Source organism: Volvox carteri (assembly GCF_000143455.1).
Source record: "Volvox carteri f. nagariensis unplaced genomic scaffold VOLCAscaffold_75, whole genome shotgun sequence".
NCBI classification, from domain to species: Eukaryota; Viridiplantae; Chlorophyta; class Chlorophyceae; order Chlamydomonadales; family Volvocaceae; genus Volvox; species Volvox carteri.
Genome location: NW_003307618.1, coordinates 468,238 through 486,462, shown reverse-complemented (window position 1 = coordinate 486,462; position 18,225 = coordinate 468,238). Strand labels below are relative to the sequence as shown.

The window sequence follows — 18,225 nt, the reverse complement described above, 5'->3', positions numbered from 1 at the left end:
CAGCTCAGCATGACCAGGAGAAATGACACGCCATGCGGTCGTACTCAACGACGCAGACGCCCTTGCCCATATGGAAAATATTTACAGTGTCGGCCTCGCTTCTCATAGCTCCCAATGTAAGTGGTGCCAAACGGCCAACATTCTAGCATCCTTTAACTTATCGGCCTCACATGTCTTACCCTGCCTGGCAAAGCAGCTGTGGACCTGCAGGGCAACTCAAGACAGCTCCAAGTACCAATTGCATACCGATTGAGATGCAGGTTGCTGCAGACAAGCTATACAACAAGGACACAGCACACATGCCGTCCTATTGAGAAGTGTACAACCCGCTCCGAGTCAATGCATGTATGTCCATATGTCCAAACAATCGAAGCAACAAAACACCCGTCCCCTGCGATACAACGCACGTAATCAACACCCATCGCATGGTTGGGACTCCGGAGGACAGGGACCTCTGGGCACCAGGCAAGACACCAACTGCATCGCGCACATCCACTCGTGTCCTTTGGGGAGCGCAGCGTAAGACGCGGTTGAAGAAGCGTGGTTCCCACTATGCACAACAATTCGTCCGATTGCACATTAACAGGTTCCATATTTTAAACGCCTTCTTAAGAGCCTCTAAACTTGTGACAGCTTAGTACAGCTGCGCAGTCACACGTGAATGAGCCAAGACATCGCTGGCCCATGTCATACATCTCCACCCGCATAGACCTAGGATAGGCCTTGCTAGGATGCATTCACTAAATTTTGATTATTTACAGCAACCGACCCCAACACAACACATGATGGTAATTGCATCATCGCAGCGCAAATGTTCCATTCCTTGGCAAGATAGGGTGCAATAGGTCACCGTCCGAGCCGGGCCTTTTTGGTGGTCGAGGGTCCATCTGCTGCAGCGCTCTGCCGCCGCTTCCCAGTCGCCGCTGTCGACTGGTCTTTCGTCATGCCGTAGTCCCGGTGCGGCATGAGGCACTCCTCCGGTGTGACGCGCGAACACATCTTGACCCAGTCATCGATATGCAACTGCAATGACGCGGGAAGCAACGAAGGGAGGACCCCGGCCGGGGGAAGGGTTGCATGACCTTCATTCGATGTCAACACAACACATACCGGCACCAGCAATCAGTTGACTCCCTTGGACGTGTTAGCTGCATCGCCGCCACAGCTCAAGGCCCCTTTCACAGCTTTATTGGACGTCATGTTTCATGCACTCCCACCCTCACCCCGCACTAAACAATGAATCTTAAAACATGCGATCGACCCGTAAAGGCTGGCGGTATCGCAAACAAGTTCAGCATGTCAAAACAAGGTGAGCCCTGTACTGTGCCCCCATACATGCACCAACACCAACACCAGCACTCACGGTGACCACGAACTGCAGTGGTGGCTTCTGCTGCCTCCCCGCGGCATCTCCCCGCCTGGGGTCCAGGGCCCACACGAGCAGGCCGGCGCCCGGCACCTTCTTCATGCCGACTCGGTTGTCGCGCACCAGGAAGGACAGCGTGAATAAGTTCTCCAGCGTCTGTCCGAACGAGGCGTGGTTGCAGACCAGCTTCGCAACCTGGACCTGAGCTCCGAACGCCGCGATGTGTGTTGTGGGGGAAGAACCCGGGAGGGGCGGCAAGGTTAGGGGAGGCGGGGGAAATGCGGGCGACCCAGGTAAAGGGCATCAGAAGACGATCGACCTGTCACGTCACGCCATCAGACCGAGGGGCGAAGTCAATGGCGGTGCTGCGGTGGCCACAACAGAACATGGGCTGCTCGCTCACTCTCTCTCACACACACAGATGCATGGTTCAAATGGTCAAGAGGTGGTAAACCCCCCACCCCGTGGGTCTCTCTGCGGTGCCAACTACTTGGGGGGGGCCACCTGAGGGTCTTAACGCGCGTGGGAGACGGCGGTCCAGTAGCCCATTCGGGTCATCGGCGAATGCCGGTTCGGGCCCCCTCACTGCGGCGAAGACTTCTTACCAACTGACTGACCGCCGAAAGGCATTACGTGCAGTGGGTAACTGACAGCGCAGGAGGTAAGAGGAGAAGATAACTGCGGGGCAAGAAAGCAGCCGCCACACGGGCGGCTGCATGCGACCAGATGGGGGCCTAGGATATGCGGCGAGGTCGACGTCCGGTGGGACGTAATATATTCCAATAATCGTGCTTGGCCCAATGCAGTTTCTGTAGCTGATAACTTTTCGTTCATATGGTGCTGACCATATGTTGTTGTGGCCTAAGCTTCTTGTCACAGATCCCTTCGTCACGTCCATTGAACTCTCTTTCAAAAAACACAGGAGCTTTTCGCTGTCCAGTTGCGCGACAGTACTACCGCTCTACCGTCCTCAAATTCAGGTGACCGTACCATAACTACCAACAAAACGTGATACGCATGGCAAAGGCAAAGCAAGCGCTGCCCTGACTACAGCAGCTCCAGCAAAATGAAACGTTAAAGCGTCAGATGCCGCCGGGGCTCGGTTCAATGCGTAGTTGTCGAGCTAACGAGTCGCCCAGTTGTCGAGCTAACGAGTCGCCCAGGCCACTCTCCGCAGCCGGTGCAGCCGACGAAGGGGCGAAGGGGTTCTTACCTCCGGCTCCGCTTGCGCCTTGACAATGGTCCACATGGTCTCCATATTGCGGTCGGTCTCCTTCTTGTCCTCCACAGGCATGGCAATATGCACCTCGGGCCTTTGTAAGACCTCCAGCTCCTAGAAACAGGGTGGGATGGGAGGGAAACGCGGAGAGGAGCACGACCAAAGATTCCGAATCCAATGTTGGGGGAGGGGGGTGCCAAGACGGGAGGAAGTGTGGGGGCCAAGCCCGATACAAAGCTAGCCAAACCCCTTTTCCGTCGCTAATGGGTGGGTACGAATGTGGGTACGCGGATACCCGAGAGACGTCCAGACATACACCGCTGGCACAACACTGGACGCTGTAGGAGTGAGTCAAGTCACATAGGGCTGTAGGAAGCGCCACATCACACACAAACTGCACAACCAGCATCGAAATACACTCAAGCGACAAAGACAAAACCTTTTTGTGGGCAAGAAAGTACTTTCCTGGAAGGGATCATCCGCCCACATGGCTTCCATCCCCCGAATGCAGTGTACCACCTTCACTTGCGCCGGCACCACCTATGCTTCTTCACCCCTAGCATCATCAGCCCCGAGTGGCTGGATGTCAGTTGCATGTGGTGTGTAGCACATGTGCCCCCAAAGGCAACATGTGCCCTACCCGGGCCCCCAGACCCAAGCCTACCGGGCGCTTCTGGCGTTGTACAGGCGCCTTCCGCTCCTTCGGCTTCACGTCCAGGGCCCCTATTAAGCAGTGTGCGCCTGATGGCCGCGCAGATAGGGTCGGTCGGCCAACGTAGACATCTCAAAAAGCATGGTGGTAGTCACAGCAACATGTGCATGAAATGCATTGCTCGCCAATAAGGCTGTGGATTAAGATCCTCCCAGCAGTCTGGCCACAATGTTCTGGGTAGTCAAACGATGCAGACTCCAGCGGGCACGGATGGCAGCAGATAGGAGCTCAGCAACGTGGTTGGCATTACCGCCGTGCACGCCGCGATATGGTTATATCCGTGACTTCGACATACATACAGAGGCCAAGTGCTGTCCGGGTCGCCAAGTAATCGGTGTTGCTCGGGGTTGTCGGCGTTTACCTACACACACGCGCGCGCGTGCCACTTACCATGTGCTGGCCGCCTCAAATGCTCAGTGGCCGCGGCAAACTCGTACCAGCTGAACGCGCTGGGATTCGTCTCACCATCACGCTGCGGATCGCTGGAGTACACGAACCTGGCACGGAGAGCCCTGATTAACTCCAGGGGCCCGCGACCCTGCAGACACACGCAGAATCATTTAACGCAAGGCCAGTGAGCTTTGGACGGGCCTAATCCGGGGGTATCTAATGCATTGCAGCTAGGTCTGGTAGACCTACTTGTTGCTGTTGGACCAACTTATTCGAAGCTTCCACGCCATAACCCGCCAACGTGCGGAAAATTTCCGCCTGTACTGAAACGTCTTTGGGTTTGCGGAATGCATCGCCTGCGGCCAAGAACGCGGGTGCCTTCAGGTTGTGACAGATGCTCGCGTGCACGCATGGCGATTTTCTGTGGTATCACCGTACCTAAGGCGTCACCGCGTTCTCGGACTTGCTCAAGGCGCTTGACCGCTTCGTCCAGCCGGTTGGTACTGATATCGCATAGCACTTCCTTGTTACCTGTTGCGATACGGAAGACATGAACGTGGCCATAGGGAAAAGCCAACCCTCGTTTCACGCGACCGTGCAATCGGCAAAACAGAAGCTCACGCTGCAGGTTTTGTTTCTGCTCCCTCAACTCTTGACGAAGTTGTCGGTGTTGTTCCTGTCGAGAAATTGATGCAGACCGCTGGAATTTCGCTACCTTGGCCTGCAGACTTCTCAGGACAAGTGCTCACCTTGCTCATGCCTTCAATGCCTGTAACTTTGGCCATTGGCACGCCTATGGTTTTCTTAGCTCGTTGCAAAGAAATCCTTACAAATGCAAACACAGGGGAACCTATCGCCTGAGATTCTCAGGCTTGGACCCAAGCTTGGCAATGAAAATTTGCTGGTACTTGTAACATAAATTAATAAAAAGACAAATATTGTAGTCATCACGATTGTGCAGGATGGACGGAGGTGCATGATAAGCCGTGCTTTGCGTAAATCATGCATTCATGCTGTGCACGACAACGCACACGACAACTTTGAAATGCGAGATGCAAAATTTCTAATGCCGATATGGCACATCACGTATACATGTGTAGCCAATCAGCTGCCATGGCATAGATTGAACACAAGGCTTCTTGGCAAGCATCTTTCACTTTTCTCTGCAACCCTCAGCCATAAAATGCATAAGACAACACTCAGTAAGTGAACTACTATGCTACATAGATCAACTTCTCGATGCTCTCAACTCCTCCTCTCACGTTCCATGCCATCAACAAATGGACTCCTTTCCATACGCGTCCTTTCCGCAACAAACGAAACGCAGATTTGGTACAGCAGCACATGCCAACCAACTATGAACACAACACCTGCAAATGCAGTAGATCATCCAACTCAGCACCGATCACGCGACCCCTCCCTCCCCTTCAGCCCGCCCAGCAGCCCCCGCCTCCGCCCCCGCCAACCGCGCCAGCCGTTGCTCCACTGCTGTCGCTTCATTCCGCAGCTCCAGCTCCCCAATGTCGCTCCACAGCCGCTCCCCCTGCACCAGCAAGTCCGCCACATTCCGAACCGCCTCCTGTAGCGCACCCGCCGCACTGCATGCGTCAGTACAGTCCGCCAACGCCGGTCGTGCCCCCAAACGCGGCACCATGGCCGCCAACGCCCGCAACCAGTGCCGCGCCACCAGCAACAGCCTAAGCATCTGCAATGCCACAATCGCCAGCGTCGGCACGTGTTGCTGCCCCGGCAGTTCCCCGGCCGTGCCCAGGGTGGACGCAACGGCCTCTATCGCCGCATACACGTCGGCCAGGTGCTGGTCGGCTGCGTGTGTGTAGAGCGCCAGGCTGCAGCGCACGGAGCTCAGCTGCGCGGCCGCATGGCCCCCAGCATCGTCCAGGACTTGCCTGCGGAGTCGCGCACGAGGAGGAGGACGGCAGGATCACAGGAGGGGTTTCGATGCGGTTAGCGGTTATGAGCTCTGGAAGGTAAACGTATATCAGGGCGACGTTGGGACCCACCCGAGCAAACGCTTGCACTTCAATAACTAGCAGTTTCACTCCGTGCTGGCAGCGCGCGGGACGGACGGATCTGCTCCAGGGTAACCACACAACTGGGACCTACTCAAACACCACACACACACAAGAGCAGGTGCCCCTGACGGTGCATTGTCAACTCACGCCATCCCCCCCTTCACGAGAACGACCTTTCCAAAGCTTCCGGCCCCTCCTGTATCATGCCTCACCACTATGCGGCAGGGTCCGCCTCCTCTTGCACCCCGTCCCATCCCCTTCCTTCTCCTGCCCCATGCCTCACCAGCACATGTCCCAATCAAGCAGCACCCTGCCGTCCGAACACATACACATCAGTCGCTCGGCCGCTCGCTCCAGGGTGGTGCCGAAGCGACCGCAATGGGCGCCTCCAGACTGCAGGTACCGCCCAACCTGCACACGGAAGGGGAGGACGGCCACACATACACACATACACACCGGAAATACACTTAGATCAGGTACTACTGGTAAGGCACGGACCATTGCCCCCGGGAGATCACGGGATCGAGACCTGTCAGGGGGGTCGAAAATCCTTCCGATGGTGGAAGGTATAGTGCCCCTAGCTGATGGACGGTGGTGACCTGGGATAAAGTTAACCTGCGAGCCGACCAGGAATGGAGTTGGGCCGCCGTCGATCCGGCAGATTCCGTTGGATGCTGGTGGTGGGTGCGGAACCTGGGCGATCCACTGAGAAGTTGACTAGGGTGACTGGATGAGGGTGCCCCGAAATACCGGGGAAGGCAGGGTTTCGCCGGGTAGCGGCCACGGGTGGCCCCCTGTCCCACACAGCATACACAGTATGCATGCACGTGCATCAACACTCTCTACATGGCCGTACTGTACGGCATCGGGAGTTGGTAGCTGAAGTACGGCACCCACGGGCTGAGGGCAGCACGGCACCCGGTTTGGATCAGGAGATACCATTTGCTGTGGCCACGAAACCCCAATGCTATACGGCGTATTCGACCAGCTGCGTTAAGACTCCAATGACCTCCCGCGTACCCGCATCAATACCAATGCAACGTCCATGGCCCCCCCGGCTTTTACGGACACACCCGCACTTGTGTGCGGAACTTGTAACTTGTAACTTGTTCGGACTCAAAAAGGGATTGTGAGAAAAGCAGACACGCAGCTTCTTTTCGACTGGCAGCGCTGTTCTCCCCTTCTTGATGCCCTTGTTGCCGCGCTGGTGGCCGTGGTCCCCATCAGTCCGGAAGGCCGGAGTCCACTATGCCAGATTTTATGGGACCTAGAGCCTTTCCACGCTACGCGCTCGGAAATTTTGCGTAGGTTGCAAAGCACCGGAATCGCACCGCACTGCACCGACATTACATTACGTTACGTTACCTATGGCGTCAGCAACTCTCAGAAACAAGTCCCAAGCGTCGACCAAGACATGTCGCTTCAGGACAGCCATTGCGCGGGGGCGTCCTCCTTCCCATGGACCCACCCGCCCTGTCAGCGACCCCTCACAGCCCCTGACAGGTTCCTGACATCCACGGCGTGACATCCGCCGTGCTTCGCGTGCTTCACCATCCTCAGAGCGCTGCATCTCCCTAACGCCCCCAGTCACAAAGCAAATCGTTCGCGCTCTCTTCCTACACCCTTCACGTTCGTACATCCGTTCACGAAGTGCTTACCTGTACGTAACTGCTTGCCAAGCGCAGCGCATGCGGCACATGCTGCAGCGCATGGAGCGCAGCTATCTGCCTCTCCCGCAGCACCGCCTCCAAGTAATGGCAGTAGGTTCGGTGACCTGGCTGGCCCGCTTCCGCGGCCTCTATCTCTAGGGTGGTGTTCAGGAGCCGCTGCAGCCGGGAATACCAGCGAAATGCCGCACCACCACCACAGGGCGACCCCGCAACGCCAAACTGAGGTTGGTGCGCAAAGTCGTGCAGCTGCAGCGGCAATGGAGGCAGTCGGTGGTCGGTCGGTGGCGGCGGCGGTCGGCGAACAATGACACGCAACATCCGTTGTGGGGGAATCTGCAGACTGCCGGATCCTGAAGCCAAGGCTTGCTGCTCCGGGCGCTGTTGCTGTTGGTGTGGCTGGTGACCAGTGGTGCAGCGGGTGTTACCTGGTGGCGGAGCACCGGGTGAGTGGGCCGCCGCAGCCCCACAGTGTTCCAGAGAGGTCCTGCAGCCGCCGCCGGGGTGATGCTCGCCTCGAGGAGCCCCCTGACTGGGGGCCCCCTGGCTAAGGGCGTGTGGAGTGCAGCTTCCACAGCTGCTGCCACTGCCGCTGCAGCCGCAGTTAGCAGTTCCGTCGGCACCTGTGTCCTTACCCTGCATGACCCGGGTCCAGGGCCAATCCAGCGCTCCACACAGCGGCCAGGAGTGCTCCCCCTGCACCACCCTCGGTACGATTGGCCTTTGCTGCTGTTGCAGCACTAGGGGGTGGGTTCGATCGCACCACAAGGCTTCTTCCTCCATCTGCAGCTGGAAGCCCGGCCAGGTGCACAACATTAGATCCCGTACAGCTGCGTTCAGCCACAGCCGTGTTACCGGCGCCCCGACTCCGCTGCCACTGCTGCATCCTGCATCTCGGAGTTCCACGTCCCGCGTCGCCGTCATCGCTGTCGTTGGCTGCGGCGAGGAGGACGTCGTCTCATCCAGCCACGCTCGCCAGGTTGGGTGGACCGCCCGGCAGCGTGCCAAATCACAGCCGGCCAGCCGGTCAAAGATACCGCGAAACAGCACGCTACCGATTTTTATGTGTGTGTTGGCACTGGTGTTGCTGTGTCCGGCGCAGCTGCAGCTGCTGCTGGTGTCCCTCTGCGTGGCTGCTTCACAGCGGCAGCCCAGGGCTTTTGCGGCACCGATGGGAATCTGGGTAGCAGCTGCGAAGAGGACGTTCCATCCTGAAGGGCGGTGTGAATATGTGTCCAGGATGGCGTCTGGAATGCCGGCGGTCGCGCATCCAGCGAAGAAGTTCGAAACGGTTCCGTAACACGGCATTCCGCCGACTAGCACGTCCCAGGGCAAGCGCTCTAAGCCCGCCGGATAAGTGTTTGTGGCCCAAGCGCCTAAGTCGTCGGTTACTGTGCGGCGTAATACTTGCTGCGGTGCCATGTCCAGTAGCAAGCACGTGCGACCCCTGGGTCGCTCACACTTTTGAGAGGTAGCCAATGGTGATAATGCAACCCTCAAAGCGACTATGATAGAATAGCTGTCAATAGCTCCCAGAATTGCATCTTACAGAACGTTCGGAGTACCAGAGCGCTAGCAGCTTCTTCTTTCCAGGTCTCATTGTATTGGGATCTTTGCCGGGAACGGCACAAGATACTTATTTTGAGGACCTGAGTCCGGCGATTCTGATAAACTGGCTCGTTTTGGGGCACATCGTTTGCGGCAACTGGACAAATTGCAGGCTGAAAGAGCTTGCTGTGCATCATCGCCCTTTCGTCTGCACTTAGTCCTCGGCTTCTTAGGAATATCACGGAAAGCCTCGTTTCTTATATGCGGGAACAGTTGGAAAAAATATTCTCATATGCCTTGTCCAGCAATACCAAGCTCTGTTTGGTGCTACATCTGTGCCTGCAAAACTCTGCTCACTCTCCCTCAAAATCTCCATCGAGAGCCTGCTTCTCGACGGCAATAGCAACACATCCCGAAAAAATACTATCTGTCTGTCAAGGATATTCCCTGCAATTTGACACCTGTCCCGAGCTGGCACCGTACATCTAACATCTAAGCTTGCCTAAGTAACATCAAAGTCTAAGGAGGAGATCAATTTAGTCGGCGTAACTAAGGTCCCAACGCGCAGTTGCAGCATCAATATTTGATATGTAATATGCAAGTGCCAATTGGCCCGACAAGTTAGGCAACGTGGCCCATCACAAGCGGCAGCAGCCGCGAGGCCGGCCGCCAGCCGTCAACCTCCCCACTCCATCGCCCGTTCGCCAGGGACGGCTCGCACACCTCAACGTGAACAAGTGCATTGGCTGTCTTGTGCAGCGGTTGCGAGAGTCCATTCAAACTAAGGCCCACGCTACTTCCGCTCGCCCACCAGCTCTGGCTCAGCTCGAGGGAGCCGCTCAGGGGCGCGGAAGCAATCGGAGGACCGTCAGCCGGCTGTGCGGCGTCGGACTCCACCGTCGCAGAGTCAACCGCCGCCGCCTCCTCCGGAGTGTACGGCACCATGTAGCTGTAGTTTCGAAGCAATGGAATCTGCTCAAGAGAGGCAAGCATGTGCTGTTTGGCAGCGGTGGCGGCGGAAGTGCAGTCAGCACCGGCGCCGACGGCCGCCGCCTGAGCAACGGCAAGTGCGGTGCGTTGGTAAGCACAGAGCATGGCGGCCACGGGTGTCCCACATCCCATCAGGAACTGGCTAGCCGCGGGATGGAGCACCTGCATTTCGCAAAAAAAAGGGCAAGAGGGGAGAGAATGGAAAATGGACTGTTTTTATGCCAAGGCTCCTGCCAAGGTCACAGCGCAGAAAACGATTGATGAGACAAACTGCATCAGCCACACTGACACAGGCAAGAGTATCACAGCAGCTACTCGGGCCGTCCGGCCTAGCAGGCACCTCGCAGACGACCCAGACATCATCACACATACCTGCGACATGGCCTCCTGCAGGCTAAGGCTCAGCGCCACAGCCACGGTGTTTATCGCCCCCAGAGGAGCGAAGACCACCGACGATGGTGGCAGGGCACCCGCTGGCTGCGAGGGCCCAACGCGCGGCGTTGTGGAGCCCTTGCTGCCGCGCGAAGCCAGCTGTGCCGCACCATGATGAGCCACGCCGACGCTCCATTGTGGTGCGGCCATGAGTGCCGCCATGAGCGCAGGTAGGCGGTGCCATCGCTGGGCCGCCGGCAGGCTTGGCAAAAGCACTGCAGCAAGAAGGGTAACGGATCGCTCACTTAGAGTTGAACATACCGGGACATAGCTGGTGGTAGAGATGCAAAGGCAGCTTTACAATTCTTGGCCGCTTCAAGCAACGGGCTTCCTCTAAAGCATATATCTGGTCGACCGTGCCGCCGTTACACTTACTCGCGAGGCGTGCAGTTAAAACGATGTCATCTCGCTCGGGGAGTAGGCAACCGCAGTAGCCGCAGTCTACATCTCCCGAGCTGCTGCCTGACGACAATCGCACCAGCGCTGCCCAATCACGCCGCTCATGCGGTGTCACGACGTTTGTCCCCACAGCAACGTCCGCTTCGCCATCGGCCACCGGGGGTTTCACATCTCCACAGCAAACATTGACAGGCGATGCCATCTCCCGAAGGGCAAGCGTTACAAAGTCAGCTGTCCGCTCGGCTGCTGTGGCTGCAGCGCGGCCCAGCTGCATGCGCAGCGCCAGACAGCGCCCAAGCCGCAGGACTGTGTCGGTAAGGCCCTTTAGGCATTGAGGCCCACGCACGGAAGAGGACCCCGATGACGGTGGCGCTAGGCTTGGTAGGACGCGGCTGACGGCGGCGAAGCGCTTGTCAAGGGGCAGGTGTGCCGCGTCAAGTAGGTCTTGCAGAGGTGCCTGGTTCACTTCCAAGTAAGCCTGAGGCACGTTGTTGAGGCCCGTGTTTAGAAAGTAGTGATCAGAAAGGAGGTTATCTGGACAACTCCTGAGGAACTATGTGGCGCTTAAGCCGTCTTACCTGAATCTCTTCAAGACAAGAGTGGATGAGCTGGTCGCAACCGCGGGTCAGGTCTGATGCAGCACAAGGACCGAAGAGCTGCGAAGCAGACATCGGAAGAGGTATCTGTCAGCTTCAGGCATATGCTGGCAACCCGCAGTCTATCCAAGCTACAAACTCACCTCAAAGATTAAAGACAGCTCCCGGACGGATGTTGCGGATGCTAGGCTTGCCGATGATGCCGCGCCAACCTTGCCGGTACTGCAGACAGTTGACTCAGCCGACTGGAAGGCGCCAACCTCAGCATCGTACCAGACCATCGGGTGCCGGTCATCATGAAGGAAGATGACCGTACGCCATAGCCACTCATGCATGGCACGGACAACGGAGACGGGACCAGATACACCTGGGGAGTTTGCTGGGGGTGCACCACCCCCAGAGCCAGACAGGCGCTTCGTCATCGGCCCGACACCGCGATCACCCTCGCCTGCAAGGTAAACCAATAAACGTCTTGCTTGAGGCATGGCGGCGTGCAGGATGTGACTTAGGAACATATGGAAGATCAAAACTAACCTCCTGACGTGCGCGCCAGGTTGTTAGATTGGTTAAGCGAGCGCGTCATGGGCCCGACGACACCAGCACTGTGTGTGCCGCCGCTGCCCATGCTGCCCGCACAAGGTGCCATCGATGGGTTAACCTGCACAGACACATAGAGAGTTTCAATCATCATAAGATCGGCTGTCAACTCATGCTGCGTGGCCTCTGTAAACACGCTAGGACTATTGAGTAATGCTTGCGTCCCGGACTCACTCCGTCTGTGGTCGGCGCCCCTGCCTCGGCGGAGGTTGATGGTGGCGGGATATTGTTGTGGGAGATCCGCATCGGGACAGAAATGGCTTCCAAGCCAATCGTCTGCGACCAGGGCATGGGCGAATGGCGGCCGCGGTATAACGTTTTGCAAACGACACGTATGGTGGGATGGTGTATATGCAAGCATGCCGTCCATAAGATGGAGCACGAAAACCACACGTACTGACCTGAAGTGTTGCAGCAGTCGTCTGATGCAAGAGCAATCTGGCGAGTTCCGGTAGCAGCTCCGTCGTCAAGTGGGGCTGCAGCATGGCGACAACCTCGATGTACAGTCGCAGGGGGCCCAAGTGGACAGAGGGAATCGGTACAACCACCTGCAGAGGACAAGATGGCCACCAACCAAAAGATGTAGCCGCGATCGGGAGCCCCAGATGCCTTAAGTTACCAAGTTCAGCTTCTTCCGTCCCGATGCTTTTCAAGGCACCGGTCAATTCAAGACATTGGGTGAGGTTGGTAACTTAGGGTTACGGCCTGACGAACCTGGGTTATGGCGGCCCCCGTGTTGAAGATAAGCTGCGAAAAGTTCTCCCGGATGGCATCAAGCAGGTGCGCGCGGCACATGGACAATGCGTCAACTCCACGGCTGTCGGCCAGGAGCATCCTGCACACCGAGGCCCACGCAAACGCATAATGTGGATTCATTACCTTTCGTGTGGACCAAAAGCACCAAGTTAGCCACGAAGTGTTACCTACCATTGCTAAGATGAAAGAAAGAGCAGCTACACTTACTGGGCTCACATACACACAGTCGTGTTGAAACCACCACCATACCTTCCGTTGTCGAGTGCCAGCATCACAGGCATTAACCGTGCCGCCAGGTCGGCTGCAGGCGGCAGGGCCGCGGGATCCGCACCCGACTCTTGCAGGAATGCATGTTGGCCTTCCAGCTCCTCACGGGAAGCCTTTTGCTCGGCCAACCCAAGCTGTTGCAGGTTCCTACTGAGGGGGCCCTCCGCCACCGTGGCCGTCGATGACCCGGCCTCCTGCCGTACACGCTCGGGCGTCAGACTCCGGCCACCGTTCGAGCTTTCCCTTTCCTTGGGCCGAGATATGGCGCCGCGGATTATGCCTGGGCCGCCGTTCCGGGCATGTGCGATATTCATGGGACGTGCAACATTGGTGACGCTGGCTGTACTCCTCAGGGGTGCCTACGGCACGAAAAGTCACGGGATGCCAGCGTCAGAGCCGAATTGATGACACTTAGGGTTGTGCTAAGAGGTGTGCAGCTATTCTGAAAATCAGTCGAAGAAACCTTCCAATGAAGACATCACAACCAGCATTGGCAAGAGGATTCGGACGACAGTCGTGCGCAGGTTCCCACCGTTACAACCGGTGCCAGCAACAGCTTCAGGCACTCCACCACATCCTTCATGCAGCTGTTGGGCAGGTCATCTGGCATGGCCTGGGGCCGGCTGCTTTGGGGCCGGGGACCAGGTGACGCGGCGGCCGCTCCAGTGGCGGCGGTGGTCTCGTTCGCACCGCTACGGCCGGCAGCTGCTGCGCTGGATCCCATGGAGGTGCGGGCCAGCAGCACGCTAGCATTATTGGCGGCGCTGGCACTGGTGGCGGCAGCATACGCCTCCGCTCGGGCTGGCAACAGCCAATGCAGTCCCTACACGTCACAGGCGCAGCAGGAAGAAAGATTCTCGAGGGCTGGCTAGTGCAGTTTCTCATGGCGCAGGTGGATTCAGGACAAGGAAAACATGACGCAAGTAGATTAATTTCACGCAAAAAGCGAATTGCGTCCCGCCGCACCTGCATTGCGCAGAGCGCTGCCTGCATGTGTTCCACCCGGCCACAACAGAGCGCCGACTTGATAGCTCGGCGAAGGGGCTCTAGACGAGGGCCCTGCAAGCCTGGTGCCAGGTCCGCGGCGGACGCGTGCAGGAGCGGACCCTCGTACAGCAGACGGGCAGCTTCAAGGGACTGCGGGGACGCAGATCACAGGCAATCAGGAACTCAAATTTCGAGACAAAAGCCGCAAAACGCTAACGGCAAGATCAGGAGGCAAGACGCCATGACATTATGGAGCGCCTGTGCACAGGCACGACGACAGAAAGGCAAAAGGACCGGGACCAGAATCGAGAGAGTTACCAGCGGCTCTCAAACTCCGAAGAGTATGTACTCCTTACTACAATCTATTCGGGAGGGAGCCTGGTCCGTAAGGAAACCAGACCCTTCACGCTGCCATTGTTTCGGTTGAACGAACAATACGCAACGATAATTCCCGAAATCAGCATGAATATATTTGCGCACAGTTTCCCCCACCTTTTGCATTACGTCGAGGTATCGCGTGTTCTCAGCGTACTGCAGGACCTTGGCGGCTTTGAGAGGCGGATCCGCACTGGCCAGCTGCAGGCTGACGTAGATCCAGATGCCGCATGCGCTAGAGACACGTGCAGGGGCATCAGCTGGGGGAGCTGAAGACAGAAGAACGCTGCGGAGCAAGTCCGTCAGGTCCTGCACGGGTATTTGAGCACAGGGACCCCAACATGACACGCACGTACAGACAACATACAGGGTAGAGCTATCTGGGCGAATGTTCTATGGCGAATGAAGTATCAGAAATGGCGGATGTTCCCATGCGCAGCATGTCGGCCATGCCTCACGAACCTTAAATGGTTGTAATCCGCTTGCCCCAGCGGCGGATGCAGCAGCAGCCGGAGTGCCACTTGACACCTGAGCTACGCCCTGTCGCAGCCGGAACTCGACTCGAGGTGTGTTTGAAACTACGTGCGCCTGCAGGATTCGAGTGGCAACATGAGTCATCGTGTGAGACTGCGTGGACAGTGAACGTCCAATGTCCGATGTGCCTACCGACCTGAAAGTCGGCGCCGTTGGCGTCCTTGATCTGCTTGCAAAGAGGCGAATGGTGCTCTACCTGCGGAGCAATACACAAGGTTATGGCAATTCATGCGCCGGGAAGAAAATGAAGCTCCTGTCGCGGCTACCCCAGCATTAGGTCGGTAAGGCCGCCTCGCTGCACACAGCGCTTACCAGGAGGCGATGCATGGCATCCATAGCGGATAGCAGTTGCAGAGCCTGCGTGACGAGAAATGTTCGAATCATATACATCAGAATCCACGCTATGCAGCAGCCTTACAAACGTCCGTCGTCTCACCTGCAGCGCATCTTCGGTCGTTGGAACACATGAGTAGCCGTGACTGACAACGCCCCGGGATGCCAGGATAGGTTGCAACTCTGAAGGAATGCCGTATTCCTGGCGCCTGCACAGTGGGTTTCACGGATACCCCGGTTTCGGAAGCAAATTCGATTGTACGGCATTTCGCTCGCGGGTGTCAAGACACCGGGACAGGCAGGCAGGTGTGCGGTATCACGAGTGCAGAGTTAGTTCCGCCGAGCCGTACATACATACATATAGACATACCTGCAGAACCAGAGCAGTTCCTCCCGTCCGAGGGACAAAGCAGCCAGAAGCATGTCCAACTGCCCAGGAATGCGTGACGGGGAAGCCTGGGGAAAGGGGCATGCGGTTAGGGGAAATACTCAGTGCTTCAGGCAACAAAAGCAGATTATGAAGCAGCTCATCAAGTACCATCACTGCAACCATACCACTCACCGCACACGCTGCATGGATATTGCGCAACTGCCCTGTAACATACGCCCGCCACATTCGGTGCTGCAGGGGAGCGGCAATTGCTGCTGCGCCGGCTGCCTCGACGAAGAGAGGGTGAGGTTGCCTGTGCTCATGGCTTGCGTCGTCCTCCGTAAGGCTCTTGCGCAGCCTAGGTAGGAGGGCGGTACGGCAACACGGTGAGCACTAAGTACGAGAACTGTAATGCCATGATGACGGAAATATCTGATGACGGAAGCGAAATGAGAATGTTGACTGTTTAGCAATTTACAACATCACAGCAATATCAGCGACGAACATAACAGCGACGCGTTAAGGCACTCGTAAACGGTACCTTGCACGCAGTCATTGCTCGATTGGCTGTACCTGCTCACTCCGCCAATCATGGCCATGCCCTTCCCAAGCAGGCCGCCAAGCATTCCCGCAGACCTCGGGCTAAGTGCGCCCGTGGAGATGGCCGAGCTTGTCTCAACATTCGTATACGCGTAGGAGCCCAAGTGCTGTAGCATAAGCTCGTGCACCGGCTTCAAACGGTCCTTGTACAGATGCAGTGCGAAGCCGTCCGCCAGCAGATTGGACAGTCGTTGCGCCGAGTTGGGCTGGTTCAGCATACCTAAGGCAATGGCCGGTCAACAACGGGCGGCAGGAGGGGCGGATAGAAACTGTCTTGCTGGGCGACGAGATATCTTACTTTCACAACGCCAAGTGAGCTTCCAGCCAAAAAACTTGGAAGCTAAATGGAGAAGTTGTTCATTGGACGTCCGCAATACAGCGAAGGTCATTACAGCGAAGGTTAACTCCCGGCTCCAGTGATCGCTCAGCTCACCTGGAAAGATGAGGAAGCCAAGAATTCCCCACTGACGAATCGTCTCCCGGTGACGGAGGAAGGGGTACACCTGCTGTCGCGTCATACCAAACATGCCCATGGCGGGAGATGCCTCCATCTCGCCGGTCGCGGCGCCATCGATTGTACCATCGGAGCTGGTGGCCGCTACACCGCTTGCGCGCTGGTGCTGCTGCGGATGCTGGGTCATCTCCAGCAGTCCGGCTGCAGCGACACCTTGGCAGTTGTCCGCCACAATCAGGGCAGGACCCACCACAAGCTCCAAGATCTGCCCCATGCATTCAAGTGCGCATGTGCAGTAATTAATGAAGCGCGTCAGTACTGCGTGGATGCGGAGAGCATAAATATGTGTGCGTATGCTTGCGGAAGGGCGACTTTCTATAGACGCACACAAGACAATCGTGAGTAAAATGCTGTGAGGCGCTGTGAGGTAGGCAGGCAAACAAAATCGCATACCTGAGCGATGCGAGGCATAGTAGCTTGGAATATCTTGCGCATGTACAACACCATGGACGGCTCTGTAAAAATTGGATCGCATGTGGCCGTCCGCAACTGGCCGGCAACCTCCTTGTCGATGAACTGGCATGCCAGCTGCACCATCTGAACGGATGGAGGAACCAGGGGGTAGGGAAAAGTGATGAATTGGCAGGAAGAGGTTCGTGGAGGTATTTCGACTGATTCGAAGTTGAGGGTCCTACCTGCGCTGCCGCCTTCCGCGGCACATCTTCCAGCAGAAGACCCGCCTTGACGGCCCCACAGAAGGTGTCCATGTACTGGTGAAGGAGGTCTGGGTAAGACCGTAGCTGTGTGAAGGAAACACGGTGAGGGGGTCATGCGGTTCTCTGCGCCATCGCGAGAAAATAGGTTGTTGGGCTTACCGTCAACGAGCCCAGCACGCGGTGCAGCTCTGCCAGAAGTTGCGAAATGGATGCAAAGTTCTGGGAAATAATCTGTCGGAGGGAACAAGGGAGCAAGGATAGCACTGGGCGTTTAAGAGAAACAAAGGCATGGCGACATTTCTTACAACAGTACCAACGCTGTGGTCTCCGCTGTACAAACTACAGCAGCACCAAAGCTTTAAATGCACGAACGCACGTGATGAAGCCGACGTCTGGAAATATGCCAGGATCTTTTGTTAGAGCAGCATTCGGTCGGAAACACCTGCCTTAAGACTGGACACCAGTGGCTGGAGCTCAGCGACATAATCCTGCGCACGTTCCGATACGATGCGCATGTTGTCCTGCAGAGCATCCCAAATCATGTTTTAGCAATGGTATGGCTTATCGTGGAAGGCTGAGGCTGAACTTGCCTTCTGTGCCTTGGAATCTCCATTTGAGACAGAAAGGACCTGCACCAAAAGCGGCCCCGGAGTGAAGACTATGCAGACGGTGCGTAGGAAATCTTGTAGAATACAAATGCAAACCTGGTTGGGCCCGTTCGTCGCCTCATGGAGCAAGGGCAGCCCTTTTTTAACGTAGGACGAGTGCGAGTAGACCCACGCTCGCTCCTGAATATCGCGCACGCGCTGCCCGTATTCAAGTAGCCATTGCACTAGTTGGCCAGTGTTAACGGTTGTAGTCGATGTCATGTTCAATTATTGCGA

At 56.9% G+C, this 18,225-nt stretch overlaps 1 protein-coding gene across 1 annotated transcript; it reads right to left on the bottom strand.

Moving 5' to 3' along the window:
- Window positions 1-846: 846 nt before the first annotated feature.
- On the bottom strand, window positions 847-18,210 carry VOLCADRAFT_107742 (uncharacterized protein; the record flags this gene model as incomplete). The annotated part of the gene is made up of 36 exons (XM_002957529.1): window positions 847-1,023; window positions 1,364-1,567; window positions 2,580-2,699; window positions 3,250-3,326; window positions 3,688-3,835; window positions 3,937-4,043; window positions 4,126-4,218; window positions 5,278-5,594; window positions 6,004-6,131; window positions 7,379-7,815; window positions 8,023-8,797; window positions 9,659-10,087; window positions 10,298-10,572; window positions 10,733-11,234; window positions 11,335-11,412; window positions 11,496-11,800; window positions 11,887-12,010; window positions 12,124-12,225; window positions 12,351-12,497; window positions 12,664-12,784; window positions 12,955-13,331; window positions 13,505-13,795; window positions 13,939-14,109; window positions 14,452-14,643; window positions 14,797-14,922; window positions 15,005-15,064; window positions 15,181-15,225; window positions 15,305-15,410; window positions 15,572-15,657; window positions 15,764-15,929; window positions 16,145-16,391; window positions 16,605-16,890; window positions 17,079-17,222; window positions 17,321-17,425; window positions 17,501-17,572; window positions 18,046-18,210. The coding sequence occupies 36 exons, from the start codon at window positions 18,208-18,210 to the stop codon at window positions 847-849; spliced, it is 7,305 nt and encodes a 2,434-aa protein (XP_002957575.1).
- Between the last annotated feature and the right edge of the window lie 15 nt (window positions 18,211-18,225).